The 19,651-nt window shown below is 39.9% G+C and overlaps 1 protein-coding gene across 4 annotated transcripts in view; it reads left to right on the top strand.

The window, feature by feature from the left end:
* Positions 1 to 19,423, top strand: part of insyn1 (inhibitory synaptic factor 1) — a 47,104-nt gene extending 27,681 nt beyond the window's left edge. For all 4 annotated transcript variants that reach the window (XM_079338779.1, XM_079338780.1, XM_079338778.1 and 1 more), the window contains one exon: positions 18,343 to 19,423. In XM_079338779.1, the coding sequence (XP_079194905.1) occupies positions 18,343 to 19,152 (810 nt within the window). In that variant the 3' untranslated portion in view covers positions 19,153 to 19,423. The remainder of the gene's footprint in view (positions 1 to 18,342) is intronic.
* Positions 19,424 to 19,651: the final 228 nt, after the last annotated feature.

The raw sequence follows: 19,651 nt of genomic DNA, 5'->3' as shown, positions 1-19,651 counted from the left end.
TCTTCCGTCGCCTTCACCGGACTATTTCCTGACAGAAAAGAGTCATAATTAAGACATGAGCGTTGTTTCTTTACCCTCTAAACATGACTGGAAATGATATCCGTGTTTAAGTTTACATCTATCTATTACAGCTGTTCTTTAAAACTTCCATGACTGCAGTGACCACCTGAAAATCTTGGGCAATATTGAACCAAGATTAGACATAGGTAAACGAGTCATGCTAAGAGAGAAATAAAAAACAAAAAAGACATGTACAACAGCAGCAGCTCCTGCATGATAAGGAGAATGACCATGTCATGGTAAAGGCTTGTAAAGCGTGGAAAGAGACGAGTTGAAATAGAAGAACATGCCACATTCATAAGCCCAGAAAAAGGGAGGGGTTGACAGTAAACCCTGTAAATCCATTTGGTTTTCAGACATGGAAGGAGAACGGAACTGACAATAGCTTGAGGGTCCAGTGCTCCATGGAGTGAATACCAGAGCGGAGATGCAGAAAAATAAATAAACAATGTGTCACCTAGTAGGAGGAGGCACCGAGGCAGGATCTGTCAGAACTCTGCTGCTGTCTGCAGATTAGATCTGGGGCTATTTAAAGAGGGAGAGCACACCAAAGCCCCCCAACGCCAGTGTCCACATTGCACCCGCCACCACTCTGACATCATTGGCAGCCATCGCCTTGTGACAAAAAAACATGAAGCATAAATGATGGCTACAAAGGGGATTGGGGAGGGGGAGGGGGAGGGGGGGCATTTCCCTGTGCCGTGACTGACCTGGTCACGTTGCACGTTCTCTGCGTTACTGTAGATTCACCACATAAAAGCCAAGGTCACTGGAGAGTGAATTTGCCTGCTGATGTCAGAGAGACAGACAGAGGCGCAGCTCACATATTTAAGGGTTATTGTTGGCTTGCAAATACAACTCAATAAGCCTGAGGTTAGACATATAAGCTGCCATCAGAATAATCAATGTTTTCCATCAGGGATCAAGGAAGCAGGAGGCAGCCTGGCAGTCAGACGGAGTTGGCGTGTGCTGTATATGTATCTGCTGTGTGCATATGACAGCATGTTTTCATTTGAGAGGAGGGAAAGGCTAGTGATTGATTCACGTGTTGGTGTGGGTGTGTGAGTATCTGCCAGAAGATATGAGATTGCCTGCGTGTATGGGGAGTATGCGCACATATACTGTAGTTTTCCTTGTGCATATTGTGGGTGTGCTATCTTGTTGGTAGTGCACGTCTTACCTCCTCTTACAGTAGATTGATAAGATAGAAGACCATTGGTGTTTGGTCACATCACTCAGACTGTCTGTGATGTTTCCCTTTCCCAAATGAAGCAACATTAGCGCGGCCATGTTTGTCTCCCAAACACGAGCCAAGGATGATGAAGCTATGTGCACGACCGAACTGTAAGGCCTCATTTACCCTGTGATACCTTCTCTCTCTTCCCGCTCCCTCTCACACTCCTGTCTCACTCTCTTCCTCCAGGCTGCCGCAGACTGACTCTCTGCTACAGACTGACTCATTCTAAGCCAGTCAGTTATCTCTCCATCCAGCCCTTCAGATTTCACCACTCCTTTTGTTGTTATCAATCAAAGCTCGGCTCTCGGAGAGAAAGGGAGAAATCCTGAAAGGAGTCAAAACAGTAGCCAAATAAGAACTTGCACGTGTAGGTTAGTGCTGCATTTACACATGAACACAGAATCCATGGATTATTAATAAGGAACACTTTTTTTTTTTTTTTTTTTTTTTCAAACATATCTAGGAATCTTGAAGACTGATATGCGGAAAGTGAGGAGCTTGCATCAGACGGCTAGAAGAAGAGTATAGGTTATGCATCATGCAGGCTTGTAGACAGGAGACAGTAAGGTAGATGGAGGGAGTTCTGCTGGCAGCCTAAGCAAATACCATATAAGGGAAAGGGTCATGGAGGAACGCAGGTGAGGACAATCAAGCGATGGAAGCTCGGTCGCAAAGATCCTCACTAATGCTCCACACAGATGGCTCAACGAAGCGTCCGTGTTCTCCCTCTACCTGCTAATTACATGCCGTGCCTGACTTCACACTCTCTCCTTCCCGCACATGCCAATTTCATTGAAAAGATGAATATTCTTTATGTGGAACAATACATCTTCATTCTTCACTCCTTCCAATTTGTGTCAATAGCGCAGTACAATGGGCTCACTGTTTATAAAATGGCAATTGGAAGCATGAAAGCGAGGCATGAAGTGAGGGGAAAAGGAGGGAAAATTGCCTCTCCTGTCCTTCACCTTCACTGTACATTGCTGATTTGTTTGTGGTAATTGGGCCTTTTAATGTTGCAGGAAAATGCACGTAGAGAACCCCACTGTGGTATGTGTTTTTACTAACAAGACAGCAGAGCACAGCGAGGGAGTCTGATGGATGATGCATGTAACAATGGACTATGTTTCTGGTTGTCTGCCATGGACTTTACATTTACATCACCTGTGAGCTTGAAGGTCCAGACTACTATATCCTGGATATGCACATATTTCAAGGCATATTTGAAATGCGACAATTGGCTTGACATAACTGTATTCATAATCAAAAGAATTCAACAATAATATATTGCCTGTAATCTTGTGAACTAAAATGACTTCTCCCACAGCTGGAACAAAAATCCGCCCAAAAAGTCGTAGAATGATATTCATGGTGTACTAAAACACTGTTTTTTTTTTTTGTTGTTTTTTTCCCTGAGTTTGGTAAGATTTGTTTACCAGGCTCCTCTCCTCTTGCCGGAAGAGCTTTTGTGAGGTAGCTCTCCTCCACACAACACCGTGTTCCCTTGCCAGCTCTGCAACCTATTATTATCTAAACACAACAACACACACTCAGAACGGAACGCAAATCAAGAGAAACATTGGGAGGCTCTGAGGGGAACATATGTTGGGTTTTTTTAAACAGACATTAAGCAAGTAATCATTTTTTTTTGTTTTTGCATCTATGAGTAATATTTCAATATGCAATTATAGGAGCTGATCCATGAACATAATTGTACTATGTATGAGATTACTGATGAAATCCATCCAAAAACGAGAGTGAGAGGCTGTACTGTGGCTGTATCTTAATGGGGAGCAGTACGAGCACATGTACATTTTGATGACTAATTTCAAATTCAAAGGCTGTATTTTACATTGAAATTGTGTTTTCGGTTTATTCTTGCTCTGAGAGGATTTCATTTTGGATTGAGCATAAATGGAAAGATGATATGTTGAATGCAAGAAAATGCACAGAATGGGAGCGAAATTTGTGTTTGAAGGGTGAGAGAACATTTAGCGAGGCTATTTTTGTATCCTCACTGGCTTAACTTTATTTTTATATGGTATTTTAACTTTGGAATGAAAATAATACATCTCTGTGAGGGACGACATTGCATTTAAAATGCAGTCAACATGGACCTCATCTAAAGACAGGAAATGCCTGACAAGGTTGCAAAGTACACGTTCTGTGTTAGACCTCACAAAATCATTCCCTGGATGGGGAATGATTTCGTTCAAAAACATAAGGCTGAATGATCAGAATCCAGCCTACTCACCCCAGAGATAAGACTCTAATTGTTTTATTGATAACACAGATAGCCCACTGGTGGTTGGGGGCTGACATTCCACATCATAAAATAATCTGTGTGTATCAACCTGGAACACACACAAGATAAGATCACGCCTGACACCATCACCATCTGTCACAGCCAGTCTCTGCAGCGATTTCTTACCTCACACTAAGGTGCAGCATTTATTTCACAGCTCATCTCAATACAAACTCTAAAAAAGCCAAGCTAAAAATAGGCTAAGAGTTCATATAATGACAATGAAGGTCCCTGCCGGCCTCGCTATCTCAACAAGGTTTGGCAAAGAGCCGGCTGATTGTTCACGTCTATAGTTAGCGACAGCAGACTGTTAGGAAGACATTGGCAACACATTACAGCGAGATGTGTTGACATGTGCCACCCTGATGATTGATTGCCTGAAGGACATTCTTCAGTTTGCAACATTTCGGATGCAGTTTTACAAGATGCAATATGTTGGTAAGTGGACAGGAGAGTCTATAAATAGAGAAAGTGGTGAAAGTGAGGGAGTGACGGAGCCAGGTATATGAAGCAGCCAGATGGTGCCTTGTGGGGAATGTCTCCCAGTGATTTTGTTTGCAAATAGGTCTCTGTAAAGTCGCCGACTCCTCTCCTCCAAAACACCTGCTGTTAAGGCAGCGCTTTAGGTACTGCCGTATCTGATAAAGGTACTGCAGACTCAAAGAAGTCCTGCCGCTTGCCAGAGAGAGTGGAAGTGACGCACAGTGACAGTTTTTGTCACTCTCTGAGGCGACCGCCCTACAGATTGTCACTGATAGAAAAAAAGGGGTTCCTGCAGAACCCTGGAAGCAATGACAAATTATTAAAAAAAAGAAGTAGGAGAGTGAGACATGCCAATATCTTTTGGCCACGGTGGTGTGGAAAAAAGTGTGGGCAGAATAGCTTTTAGGACCTTTAGTGTGACTTTCCATAACTGCCTGAATAGGTTCTAACTGTTTTGCACAGTGTTCTCTCTGGAGATAGAAACCTGAACAGCGCTCCTACGGTTATTATTTAAACTACTGGATGTAATGCAACTGATCAACAATGAATGGCATTAAAGGCACCGTCTATTTTAATATGATGTAAATCTGTATTTTAAATAAACTAACAAATCCATACATTCAACACTGAGTTGAATGTATCAACTTCCCTTTAAAAAATATGCCAAAATCAACAATGACCAAGTGACTTGATCCAGTAAATAGTCCTCACCACTCCATCTTAACTCTTTATTTCAGTATGAATGTATTCCCAGGCTTCAAAGTCTACAATTGAACTTCTTAATGGTTAATAATAGTTATGTTAGTTGTATGCTTGTACACAGATGTTGAAAGGTGCAACAGTGAAGTTGTAAAATCTAAATTGAGTCTTAAATTTACCTCACTGCAAAACTAGCTGTGATGATGGTACACGGGGTAATGGAAACCAAGGGGAGCACAATGGCAGAGAGCATAGCTGGTGTCCACATGAAGCGCCAACGCTCCTGTATTCAGTGCTGATTGTCAAAGCAATCTTCTAAACTACTCTTGAGCAAGATGTTGAAACCACCTCCTTTAAAGCCATCCAGTGTGACTGGGTGTTGGACTGACAGAGCTGTCAGACTCATGTAGGCTGAAGAACGTGTTCAGTGTGGCTGGCTTTTCTATTGTTGAGCTGAGCTGACATTACATTGGGAAAGGTTAAGTTGAGTTGATGTTTCCGTGTGAAGTGCCAAAAGTGAACATTATAATTTAGGACAAACTAAATGCACGCATGATGGTTCTATTTTAAAGTACACGAGGTGAAATTATCTCTAAATCATCAACAAAGCAATCCCTGATCTGCTCCACAGAGTGAGGGAACAAACAACTCTGTAAACAAAGTGACAGCAGCGAGGGGGATTTCATGGAGATATGGGCACATTTTCTGGATCGTAGCCATTAGCACTACACTAGATTAAGCTCATTTTGGTGTTAAAGCTGAAAAAACAAAGTACACAAATTCAACTTCCAATAATTCTTTAAAACATTAGCTACAGATTATAATCTCTAAAACTATTAGCTCCTGAGGGCTTATCCAATCTGCAGGTCAAGATTTAAATGCCCAGGACATCCTGTCTCTTTTTAAGGATCTCACATTCATGCTTCATGCATTCATGCATTCATGCTACTTTTTACTGTCAGGTGTGTGTCATCCGTTTTGGGGTTTTAACATTTGTTGTTTTTTTGGGGGTATTTTTTATTTTTTTTTAAATGGTTTTGAAGTTAAATGCATTTCAAAAAGTCAAGTACACTCTGGGTAATGCATTACTCTAAGTGGAAACCTACTGGAGTATAGTATATCAGTTACCGTGCTGGAGTGCTCATTTAAAAACAGCTTCCTCCTCCTTACGGTGAGTCACAATCACAGACCTGAGGATATGAATGTTTCGTTGATAAGGGGTCATAATAGACCTAACAGACTGGCCACATAGATCTCTGAGCGGCAACCCTGAGAAAAAAATAATCTGACAATAAGCACCAACCAGCAAACCTTGGAAGTGTGGATGGGCTGCAGTATGTATTACCCCTGGCAGGTTTCACTCCTGATGCATTACTGTATTATTTGACCTATCAGGACGCAGGATCATCACTTCATTTGAAAAGAAAGCAATAGAGTCTCAGAGTGACAACAGCTATAAATCCCCATCTATATGGGCATTATATGTTTTTCTTGGTAAGCGATGGTGGTAAGTGATTGCCTTATTAACCACTCTGAGTGTTTTGGAATTTCAAATTGTTCTCTGCAACTCTGCTGCTGACCATCTCTTCATGGCCACAGGCTTCCAGCAGAATAATTCACCATGTGACTAAGAATTTTTCATGTGAAGATTATTCCAGATTCAAGTGCAAATCAAAGACAAAAAAGATGAAGCACCAGTAGACAAGGCCTAAGGTCGAACACTGCTGCAATGAGCGGCAAATTAGAGGTTAAAATATAAATGAAGTGCATAACTGTTGTCTTTCCAGAATGAGTCCAGCCAAATTTAGTTGGTAATGATATATGGGTTCACAGAATAAAAGAAAATGGGAGCACACTTCCATTAAGATAAGCGCTGCAGGCTGAGGAAACCTAGAAACGCCGGTAGCATATTGATTACATGCCCTGAGTTAATAGAAGGGTTAGCTGCTGCTTTCTCAGCCTGGACATCTCATCCAAAGTCATGGCCAGAAAACAAGAATAACTAACCTCAAGAATGCTATGAAACCGAATTCTCTGAAGCAAAACATTTTCATTGTAATTTGTTGAAATAAATGGAAGGGAAAAGTTGAAGGTTATAGTGTCAGTTGTTTTAGGCTTTGACTTCACTATTCTTACTTAATGATTGTCCAACTTAATGTTTGCATTGTGACATTAAGTAACTAATGACTATTACAGAACAATGGTCAATGGCTATTTAGCATCATCAACTACAAGCACAAAAATAAAACTTTACTTTCTGCCAAAAGTGCAGGTTTTGTTTTTCTTTAAAAGAAGAGTTAGTTCTTATGTACTGCAAATTCACACTTTTTTGTTGTTGATGGATATCAGCGGTGTTGTACGTGTGAACAAGTGCAAAGGGTAAACCAGTGCAGCTGTAGAAAAGTTGCAGCCAGTCACAGCAGTATGTTTGTGTGGAACATTTTGGTATTTAAATATGCGTTAAATTTTTTGCATGTGCAGTGGGAGGCAGATGTGGGCTGTATAATCATTATTTTAAGTAACACGTTTCAGGTAAGTATGAATGTATTTTGGCAACTTTTCTATGCCAACAACTTTCCCAGTTTAATGGAGGCGTATAGAGCAAAATACAAAGCACCTGTAGGATATATTTTCGGTATATACCACAAGGACCATCTTCACTTGGAAACCCCCAGCTTTGACTGTTCAAATATAAAATATAATATAATAATATAAAAACAACCGCTGTCCCTTGTCTTGACAAGTGACCTTTAGAGCTTATAAAACTAATAAGTTTACTTGTTCAAATGTTAAAGGTAAAAGTAGTGTGGAATTTTAATTATAGCCACAAAAGGGCTCCAGCCTACAGTTCATTACCTTGACGTATAATAAAGGCTATCGTGAAATTGAAACTGAATGTTATCAATACTTTTGGTTAATTATTTTTACATGATTTCATTTGCTACTACTGCAGAATGACACACATTTCGGAATTAAAAATAAATGGTGACACTTGCCCTTTGTTTTATGTTATGGATACAAATGTTGCTATCAAAGACTAGTCTTAATTCAGCGTGTTTTGTAAGCAGGAGTGCAAACAGATATATTTTCATGTTCTTCTTCTGAATATTTGACAAGAGCAGCTGCTGTTACTATGGTAACGACGGGTCACAAAATGAACCAGGGCTGACGTTATTACGACTTAAAACTACAGTCAAGATGTCCAACCAAAGAACAAACAGCTTCATAAATAATGCTACATTCACCCATTACAAGATCAGATGAGCAGAATGCCGATGGTGGTAGCAAGGAACCTGGCTCAGCTCAAGGTTTCTGTCTGTTTAAAGAAGGTCTACCTGGTCACTGTTATAACAGGTGTGACGGGTGTGTTACATGGGTAAATGGTGGATCTTTGTAAATTAATATAATAACGAGAACACCTACTCTGGGCTTGCTTTGTCTTTTGAGATAAGGAGATGTGTTTTTACAATAAGACAGATATACTGTAGGTATATATAAAAAATGTTTAGTTAAATGTGAACATGGTGTTTGTAGTAGAATCAGGGCGGTGAAAAAGGTCTCTAAGCATGACCAACACTGCTGGTAGAAGGACATTGCTGCACAGAACTCAGTACTGCTGATATCTATTGAAAACCATGAATGATTTTACTTGGTGATTGTACTCTTTCCTTCAGTTTAATGGGGTGTTTGTAGCAGCTATGAAAAGTGCTGCTAGAGTCACCTCGAAGGTAGTGTAGGTAGGAGTGGTGAAAACATATTGTTAAGGGTTTCAATGAGAGAATGGACAGTTAACAGTCTGAATTTGGCAATGAACTTCACAATGTCTGCCATAAAGACACCACGTGAGGACAATGCTTCTGTTTTTCATGTAAACCTCTTACGCAGAAGCATTTGCAGTAAGTGTGACATGAGTGACAGTTAAGACAACAAATTAAAAGAGTCAGACAACAGTTGTGGATGATACCCAAGTGATTAACACGAAGCCTAACTGCAGTTGTGTCTGCCTTTACAGATCCACATATCTGATCCTCCACAAACAGCAGGTCATTTCACATTGCTTTTTTTTCTCCCCACCACAATCAGAGCTATTACACCAAACGTGTAGGTGTAACAGTGAAAACATGTTCTTCAATAAAAAAACGTGAAGCTTATTGGCTCATTTCTGTGCACCTTGGTGTGTTATTTGAGACGTCGGGGGATGTAAAACTTAATTTTCAACTTTAAATTGTGAAATAACACATTGTACTGCTGCACGGAAATTGTCATGAGGCAATATTATCAGTCCCACATCCAAGGAGACAGACAGTTAAAGGAGCTACAAGAATTTGGAATGAGGGTTGTTTTTTTTGTTTTTTTAATTACTAAAAGAGAGCAGGTGATAGCTTTTGCATGGTAACTGTAGACATGAGTAATTTCTCACCCAACCATAAATAGAACTCTCAGTTGTGTTGGCGAAATGCAATACATTTTGCTGAGTGGAATGTTTTCAGTCTCCTTCTCACTTAATGATAAAGGCATTGATGGCCACGTGACTGTATACGAGTGATAATGTGATTGTATATCAGTGTGGTGCAAAGCAACTCAAATTAAAGTTAATTGTAGGCTATAATTTTCTAAGATATGAACATGTTCCCTCATAGATACAATAGTGGAACAGAGCCAACAATGAGATTCAAAAAATCTAATTTAAATGGAACATACATTTGGACGAAGAAGATCAGTTTCCTGCCAGTCAGTCTTTTTCCTGCCGTCTACTGCTCTTCCTTTCTTGATTCATCTGTCCTCTATCCACTCTTCATCTTTTTCTAATGTTTCATCTTTGAAATGTAGACCATTACACTTTTCAATGAAGCATTATATTGGAACTATCAGTTGGCATGTGCTAGACAAATGGCAAGAAAAGTTTCCCTTATGACAAAAAGTGACTTTAACTAGTGAGACCAGAAGTTCTTGGGGGTTTTTTCAAGGTCGTTCTTTTTCTACACAAATCTTGTCAACCATAAATTGGAAGTTAATTTGTACCATAATTAAAACATCCACTTCTGCTACTTTTAGCAGTCAGTCCTTCCACAACAATACAGCAATGCAAAACAACCATACTAGCTGCCATAGTAGGAATTAGTGAGTACTTGTAATAATAACAAATGTGCTTCAACTACTGTAAAATCCTTTTACATTTCCCACAGAACAGGAAGTGTTTGTAAGGACAAACTGGAACATTCATGTAGCTGTGTGACTGTTATCTGCATTTATTTATTTTACTCTTCTCAGGGTAGACTTGCTGCTTATCGGCTTACTGGTTTGGCCTGTAGACAAACTGGCAGTGTGAAGTGTCAGGGTGAGGGATTTACTGCTGGATTGGGCTGAGCAGCTTCCTGTAGTCTCCACTGCCAGAGAGAATCTCTGCTTTCCCCCCCACTACAGGTCAACTACGTTTACTCTACAACCCACCATACACCTATCCACGACACATGAACAGACACACTGTTTGCTATCACTTTAGACCTATGTCAGAGAGACACTATGTTTAAAATGAAAACTCAAAGGAATCATTAAAAAAAAAAAATCAGTGTGGCCCAGCTTCACTCACATATACACCTTTTTTTCCCCCCCGACATGTGCCCAGCGTGACCTGACAGTACTCAAGCCTAATCCGTGTGCTATCTCAGGAAAGCAGACAGACTATGGAGCCCAGTAGAATGGCGATAGTCCCATCTTTTTCTAGTCATTACCGGCACTGGGCCTCTCAACATGGACAGAAGCAATGAAGGAGAACCTCAATAAATGATCTGTGTGCTCTGCCAGAACTAACTCATGCTGCATCTGGTGCCTTCATGTTACTAGGCTTCCCATCTTGCTCCCTCATTGATTGTACAACCCATAACCTCTCCAGCATTACATTATAAACCTTCCAGATTTGCCATACAGCAGGTGGATATGTCTGTCTAATGACCTAAATTTGGCTACGGAAGGGCCTGATTTCCCAGGCCTCAAGGCAAGCAGAAGCCCACCTCTTCTGGAGCCCCAGAGGGATAAAAATGGGGCCCATTACACTGTGAATTTTGTAATGATGCTTTTGATTAGTGGGTTGTCATGAGGTATTGGCCTGATGCTCATCACAGCGTTGTTTAGCACTTTGAGGCCTCCATAAAGATGAGTAGTTTCTTTTTCTTTTTTTTTTAGGAAAGATGAAAAAGTGCAGGGCATGTACCTAATGAAGTCTCAGGCTTATAGCTCCTCTCATGACAGGATAATTACACCACATGCTTCCAGCTAACACTTCAAAGGACACTTCATCCCTGTGCCAACACCATGCAATACATCTCAGCAATCAAGATGGCCTGACCTAAATCAGCTCCCCATGGCTTTTCTGTAATGTCCCCCCATCCACAGACCCACTGGACTTGTGTAGAGCCAACAGCATTACAATCACATCATGTAATCGAGGAATGCAAAAAGAACGCGTTTCCTGACACAGCTGAAGAAACATTGATTAATAAGTCCCACATTTAAAGATGTCACAGGGGGACAGATGTGTACATGTATTATAGGCTAAACTCCTCATCAGAGCTGACTTGGGTTGGAATCCAACCTCAGCTCTTTGCACCATTTCAACCCCCAGTCTTTCCTACCAACATTTCCTGTCTCTCTTCAGCTATCCTATCCAATAAAGGCAAACGGGTCCGACAATTGACTTTAAAAATAAAAGATCTCCCATGTCGTGCTCATGAGGAGGAAACAAACATGTTGTCCAACACATCTTTCAGTGCTGAGCTGATATCACAGTATTGTGCATGTTGTTTGCATTCAGCGTGGTTATACTAAGTGTGTAACAAGAAATTCAAATAACCCCAAAATGCCGCGTTTATCCAATAATGAATAAAATCTCGAGAAGGCATTTTTTTTAATGAGTCAATGAGTGAATCCAGTAACAGTTACTCCCAGAGTAAATCAGGATGATGAATTAGCTTCTGTTGGATAAGATAAAACGTATCACAACAATATGAGTGGCTTGGTTGCTTACCCTCATCACGTCTAGAGGAGACTTCAACTGAGCATGGGGTAAAAGGAAGTCAGAAACTGCAGGAGAAAATAACATTAAAACAATATTTACAAATGGTCTACTTCAGAAGCCAGCATGCCAGGCTTTTGTGATAATTGCTGCAGTTTTCTGACTGGCATAAAGCGCTTCCAGTGCAGGAAGTGCTTCGCAGGTGCAGGCTGGGGGAACCTACGGTGATGTTGAGCAAGAAGTAACACTAAAATGTGTTTGAATAGCCCAATGAACACGTTTAATTTTTCCCATGAAAAAAAGCACCGCCATGTTAAAATGGTGGATGCTACATAATTAACAAACAAGAACAGTCACCTTCTCTCCGTCTCGTTTATTTTGCACATGTACTGCTTTGTTACAAATGCCATTTCAGAAGTCTTTGTTGGCGCACCTTTTGGATACATACGTTTCATAGTGTGCCTCTGTGTGGTAACTACACAGATCTTTTAGTGTCGTCAATACTCATCCACTACTCTGTGACACCCGTGCACATACTGTAAGTGCATTCCTCCTTCTCTCCGTACTGTATCAAAGTCTCATCATGAAGTGTTTTTAAAGGCTAATGAGGGTGAATGAGGCTCTGTATTTGCATATGAAGCGAGAAAGTGAGGGGGTTGGAGCTATTCTAATTTTATTCGAAGAATTTCCGTTGACCTTTGAATAGTAACGTTGCTTGAATTGTACATCACTAGTTCCAAATAAATACCCGTTTAAATATCAACAGTGATAATATATTGTAAATGATCCACTTCATAGGATCTTAAGGAAGGACCACTTTTTTTATTTTTTTTTTAATTTAATTTAGGGATTTGATGTAAGCCTTTATATTTCAGTGTTACACTCAACATCAGCAGCAGAACAACTCCTACAACCGCTTCTGCCATTACATTAACGTTCCAGTAGATTTTCAATTAGCTTAGCGGAAGACAGGCACCCTCTTGGGGGGAAAAGAAACCAGTACTCTCTCAATACAAATAAATGAGGCTACCTGGTGTTGCTGAGCGTAAGAGAGAAGGACTATTGTCATATTTTTCAAATCAGCACTCAACCAGAGGAGAGGCTCTTTCTAGAGTTTGTACATTACTGACCATCCCTCTGTGTTAAGATTACCCTTGTCTATCTTTTCTATCACTGTACCTTTCCGTCACAGCCAAGGCTGCAAGTGCCATCTTTCGCTCTGACCCTCAATTACCCGGCCCAATCATCTCAGACAGGTATTGAGATACAGAAATAAACCCCCCGCCTGATGCTGCCTCTTCTTTAAAGCACCTCTAAGAGCTCTGAAATGACTCAACCCAGTGTAGATCAGGTGTAATGACCACAGTTGACTTGTTGCTACCAGCAGATTGTGTGCGGTGACTGATTCCTTTTTTATTTATTTTTTTATTTTTTTACAATACCACCTCAAGCTCTGTATGGATTGTGTAGCCAACGTGTGTGTATGTACTGTCAGGCTGGCTAGGTAACACTGCTTTGAAAAGAGAAAGCTGGATATGGTTAGTGTGATAATTTTTGTGCTAATCTTTCATACACAGAAATTGTTTTATGCATCATCAGATGTTTTAGTAGCTTTCACGAGACTATTTAAAGACTAAAAAATAAACTCAAATTCCTGGCACTAACAACCTAAATATACATTACTGCTCGACTGTGTTGCAAATGAAGTCTTTTCAGTCACAAGTATATTCTGTCACTGCATCATAAACTTGTGGGAGCAATCATAAACTCCAAGAGAGATACACAACCTAAATCATAAAAACGTCACATCTCAAGGATACAAACAAAGGAGGAATCACAAATGCTTAGCTATATTTAGTGAATAAAAGTATAAAACTAAGAGGGTTGCATTTTAAGGCAATTATAACTTTGAGGAGACTGTCACTATGTAATGTCTGCCCACACACACATCGTGTGGCCTTTTAGACTTAATATTGGACCATTTAGTGACAATACATTGAACATGAGTTGGTGGATTTTTTTTTCAGATTTTTGTTGTTAGTTTTTGTCTGTAACAAAATGTTTATTACTCAATAATGATACCATATTTTTGACAATTGTATATTAAAACTATATAAGATTAGTGGGGACAGGGTGGATAAATGAGGGATTATCCGTGTGTGTATTGTAACGTTATGCGACCCATCAAAACGTTTGGATGTACCTTGGTAGACTAACGCGGTTGCAAGCCTGTCAAGTTACTTTGGCCAGCATGTTGAATGGTTCTCTGGATTCTGGTTATTTCTTTCCCCCAGGTCCTTCATCAATCTCATCCACAGTGACTGACACTGCTTCTCATGACACTTTGATTTTATAAGTGTAAAGCTAAGGAATGACAAATAATTCACCATCATCGTTAACCTTTATGAAGCCTACAAAATTGCTGAGGTTTTCCTTAATTACATTGATATACAGAAACACACAACAAAAACTGTATACAAAAAACAAGACAATATTTAGACAAAACAACCACGTACTGTGTCATTATTTGAGAGAATTGACTATTTGTTGAAGAGAAATGAGAGAGCCAATCACAAGAGTATTTTGTAAAAGGGCAAAAAAACAGTAAACATTTTAATTCAGAATGAAGTTGAAGCATGTCTGATGACATCATAATCTAGGACTCACCCCAAAAAAAGCGTGATTTTTATTTTGCTTACATTAAGTTATGATTAAGGTTGATAAGAGAATTCTAAAGGATTTTGAAATAAATGTGAAATGTCTCAACAGCGAGCTATACAGAGTCAGCTAAACAATACAAAGTAGTGCCATCTGTGTGCTAATTGATCTTACAGTCAGTTAAATGACAGACAATATTTATTTAAATTGTAAACACAGGGCCCAGAACTGACCCCTGTGGACTACCATTTGTTAATGGTTGAGACAGACTGAATATTCAGCCTTTACACAGTAATTTAAAAAAAAAAAAAAAGGTAGCTCTACAACTATTTCTAAGCAGTGGAATCGAACCCAAACTTAGCATCTGAATGAGAAAACCATAATTAACCTTTTCACAAGTCAATATATTCTTAAAAGGAAAAACTTACTTAAGGTCATCTCCACTATCATAAATAAACAATAACTCATATAGATCATCAAAAAGTTGTGGTTTACTTGAAAAGAATTAAAAACAATGTATTGATCCACACCACCCATAGTATTTTTTTAAATATAAGCGCATCACTCAATTATCGGGTGTCAATTAATCATTAAAAGTTGCTGGGTGATCAAAACCAAGCAAATATTACAGACAAAGATCTTTAAAAGAAGCAAATATAAATTTGGTATTGGAAAATAAACGCTTTTGCTTCTCCAGGCAAGAGGCCCAGAAACAATTCATGCCTGATGCTGCGTCTGAAACAAACCATTAAGGTTGTGCGTCAGTGGCTAAATCCAAAGTTACACACTCCGGGACTGATAGGGAAATAAATTACTAAATGTAATCAAAGCAAGTACTGACACGATGGGAAAACAAGTATGTTGAAATATATGAACACTGTAATTAAACAAATTGGCACATCTTTCCAACTTGTGGTGTCATGATAGTGTCTCAATAGATATTTTTTAGACAATCTCAAGCGCTCTTAGATTTACACACTCACTGCAGACCTGAAACCATCTAGGTTCAGGAGGGATTATTGCTTAGGCATCAAGATGGAGATTTAAATCAATCAGTGTGCTTGTGTTTAAAAACTCAGGAAACTTTCCTGATAGGTTCATACATATTTTGCACTAATGCAATCAACTATTTCAATTCACTCCATAGTTCCCTTCATCACACATCCTCTGACAAGAAGAAAAAGCGAGGACTACTGTTCATTGTTGCTTCATAGAGCCTCTGCTGCATTGTGACCTAGAAAGATTCATCAGAACTCTTCGAGCTGAGGTACTTATCAAGTTAAATTAGTCTACATACCGCAGGCAGGGGTCAGGCTAACCAACAGTGGAGGCGGGCAAGGCTTACCGAAAACACGTGGTAATGAATATTAGGGTGGAAAATATGCAGGGTCGTGATCTACTGCAGAGAAACAACATTATTGAGAGGCTCCAACACAAAGAACTCAGATCTTTAATATCCCAATCGCTGTCCCTACACATGTGTTTTTGTGGTGCTTAAAAAGCTTTGGATGAAAAATAATGACATCAATGCAACCAACTGATTTTCTCATGTATTTAACAAGCCAGCCCATACAATAATACTGATTGGTGATATTTAAAGTCACTGATTAAATGAAGTTGCTGGCTTTGGTTATGTAATCAGGTGAACAAAGCTAGTAAACCTGCTGCAGATTGTAGAAATGTCTTACATTCATAAGTCCATAAATAGAAAGATGGCAAATCACACAGCAAACAGGTTGAGTCATTCCAGGCTTAGAGAATACATACAGTCCAATTCCCTCCAGGCAGTCTGCCAATAGAGAAGTCCAGGTACTCACGTAGTATACGATGCCACAACTGGCAGATCTGCAGGGAAGCTCTTTGACAGATGAGCCAGTGCCTTGCATGCAGACATGTGTGCTATGCGTGCAGACATATGTAGACAGGTAGGGTGACTTAAAGGCATTAAACATTTCTGGGAAAGGATTCATCAGCTATATTAAACCCAATTGTGAGGGGAAATGGTGTTATAACTCTTTCTCTTCATTTTGTAGCTGTTAATATAAGTCAGTGTTCTTATTTCTAATTCCAGGATCGAGAGCAAATGTATGCGCAAATGAAAATATTCTAAGATATTTGCTCCAAGATCATCAGCCGCATGGAGGTCTGTTGCCATGTTTGCAGTGAAGATGATCTGAGTTTTTGGTGAGCACATGAGCAGCCCAATAATCTTTCAGATTTGTTAGCAGTATGACTGCATTTACAGTTGGGGACACGCAATTTGTCTTTTAAAGTAGAACCAACAATGACTGGGGATTTTTGCTGCTGGTAAACTGTACTCATTTGTAGGCATAAAAGGCAGAAAGTATGAGACTGAATCATAGAGTCAGAGAGAAGGATGACCATGTTCCACAATTCACAGGATAAAAGTACACTGTCCATGCTATTCAGCTGCAATCATGTTGCAACCACACTTGTGCAGGATAAAAAACTTTTTAGGTTCTAATATGAGGCATAATTGCTGCATGGCTTTAGGGGAAGGTATCCTTTACAAGCTGCCGAATGCTCAGTGTTTTCATTTTACAATTGATTGTTGTCGAGTGCAGAACATGCTGATTGAAGGAGCAAAAATGTCAAGTACAGAGGGCTTGGATTCGAGGTGTTTCCAACAAACTAGTGTGATTTCAGCTGAAGTGCTTTCTATTCATCACACACTCAATGCTGTGCCTGCTGATGACAGGGTGATTGGGGTTAATTTTGAAGTATCAATAGATGAAATGCTTCAATGTAATACATTCCCATGCAGTAGGGTAGCTTGTTTTGTTGGACATGGACCATACAATAGCAATTGAATTTAAATGTCCTCCCATATGACAGCATCAAAACAAATGTGTGAAGTGTGTGTGCCATAAAGCTATATGTCTGTGTAAGCTCATCTCATTCATTTAGAGGGCGAGAGTACATAACCGAGGAAAACTGAATCAGCCAATGGACTGGCCATTGGAGGGTGTATCACTTTCACCAGTCTGAGAGTCTTCTTCAGCTCCTCTTTCTAAGAGAAGGAGAGCCCTCGTTGAGAAGTCTTCAATACAACAAACACATTCCAGTGCCTATTTACTTTTTTCTTAATGTAGCATAAAACTAATTTATAACACCTGTCCACAACAGGCCTTGGCAGAAATAAACATTTATTTTTTTTAAACCCTGAACAAACAATTTAGGACTCATGGATGAAAAGTAGCGTAATGGAAAGCCATAAAAGCAGATACAAATCTATTAGCAGCTGTGAATAAATCTTAGCTTTTGTTTTACCTTACTGTGGGGGCTGTATATCCGTGCGACAAAAACCATCTGGAAATTAGGTACACTGACACAAAGATTTATTTAAAAGTGGGAAAAACAATTAAAATGTGGGGATTTTTTTTTCTTTTCTTCTGTTGATCAAATAAATAGTGTGACAGCATTGATCTGACTGTGCATTGAGTCTCCAACACAAAAACCATCAAACATCAAAAACAACAAAAAAATCTCAAAGTTCTAAAATCGGCAACCTTTAAGTACTGTAGAGACCGTGCAACAAGCTTCTCTTTTGATGATGATGTCATCTTGTTTAAATCAATCTAAAAGTGTGTAGCTGTGTCAAAGTATACTGATGAAGCTAAACCTAAACCACTTCAGATTGTCTCAGACACAGCTGGCCAGTCTTTACTTGCACTCAAATGTTCACACTGCCAAACACATAAATATGATACCATAAGATCATGGAGCAATGTCATTTTTGGGGCAAAAAGAATGACACAATCTGGATATAAATTTAGTCTTGCTGTCCCATTTCTGGTCTAAAAATCTTTTTCCCCCATCATATCTAATCAGTATTTTTATTCTTGTTCTCTCCCTTTTTTATTTCAGGTGGTGGGTCAGATTGATAAACTAACGTCCGACTTTGACTTTGACCTGGAGCAGGATGACTGGACCGTGGCCACAGCCAGCAGCACGTCAAGCAGTGAGCGGGGTTTGGGAGAAGCCTTCAGACTGGACTTCCTCAATGCAGATGTTTTGTCTGACAGCTGGGAGTTCTGCAGCTATCTGGAGGCTGCTGGAGCCGCAGCTCGCAGACCTGGTGAGCAACCAGGAGATCTGGGACACGGGACCATTCCCACCCAGACGCAGACCCCCACCCCGCCCCCCACCACTGCCTCAGTCTACTCCCAGATGAATGGCGGGCTGCCTATTCCCAATGGGCCAAGAATTATAACTCCAGATTCATCCAGCGAGGAGGCTAGCAGCTCCACGCACAGCCACAAGACTTCCAGAACCTCTGGCACAAGAGAAAGAGTCCGCTTCAGTGACAAAATTCTGTACCATGCATTGTGCTGTGATGATGACGAAGAGGAGGAGGAGCAAGAGGAATTACAGGAGGACAAGGGTGGCTGTGCTACGCCAGACAGCGATAGTGAACCCAGTCACCTGTCAAGCTCGGTTGCCCCCAAACGTTCTTCCTCCGAGCACTCACTCCTCCATAACTGTCTGGACCCTTCCTATGTCTCCTTGCCAGCAAAGGGGACGACAGGAGCTTACACACTTCCAAGGAAAGGACTCTTAAACCCCAGCTGCCGCAAAAAACTGTTACGAAATAGCAGCACGCAAACTGTCTCTGACAAGAGCACCCAAACTGTACTGCCCTATATTCCAACCAAACAGAAAACAAAGGACCACTGAGAGAGCCCTAAGTTTATCATAAATCTCATGAAGAGGACTGTGCATTATTTAATATTAAATACATAGCTCATAGATTAATACACAAATAAATTAATTACTAAATAAATAAATGATATATGGGAAATCTCTTGACTATCTACAGTTTTTCTGAGGCTCAGGGAAAACACAATGAAATGAAGCAAAGCAGATGATTAAGATGAAAGTTAGTGGCGGACCAAAAGGTTAGTGCCTGTTCTAATGTAACAAAAAAAACAAAAAAAAAAACAATAAATGGGTCCCCATAGGTGTGTTAACTTGAAACAGAGAGAGATTTTACAATGTTCATTTTTACTGCAACATGTGTAGTGGAACAACTGGGAAGTAAGGCCCTTTCTTGTCCTGATATAATAGTTCAATTCACAACTAAGGTAAACGCTTGTTCTTATTATAATGTGGATACAAACACTGCACATCTGTACTCTGAATCTGTATAAACATTGTCTTTTTTCATGTTCCAGTT

The sequence above is a fragment of the Symphodus melops genome, assembly GCF_947650265.1.
Source record: "Symphodus melops genome assembly, chromosome: 3".
Lineage (NCBI taxonomy): Eukaryota > Metazoa > Chordata > Actinopteri > Labriformes > Labridae > Symphodus > Symphodus melops.
This window is presented reverse-complemented; position numbering and strand designations above follow the sequence as displayed.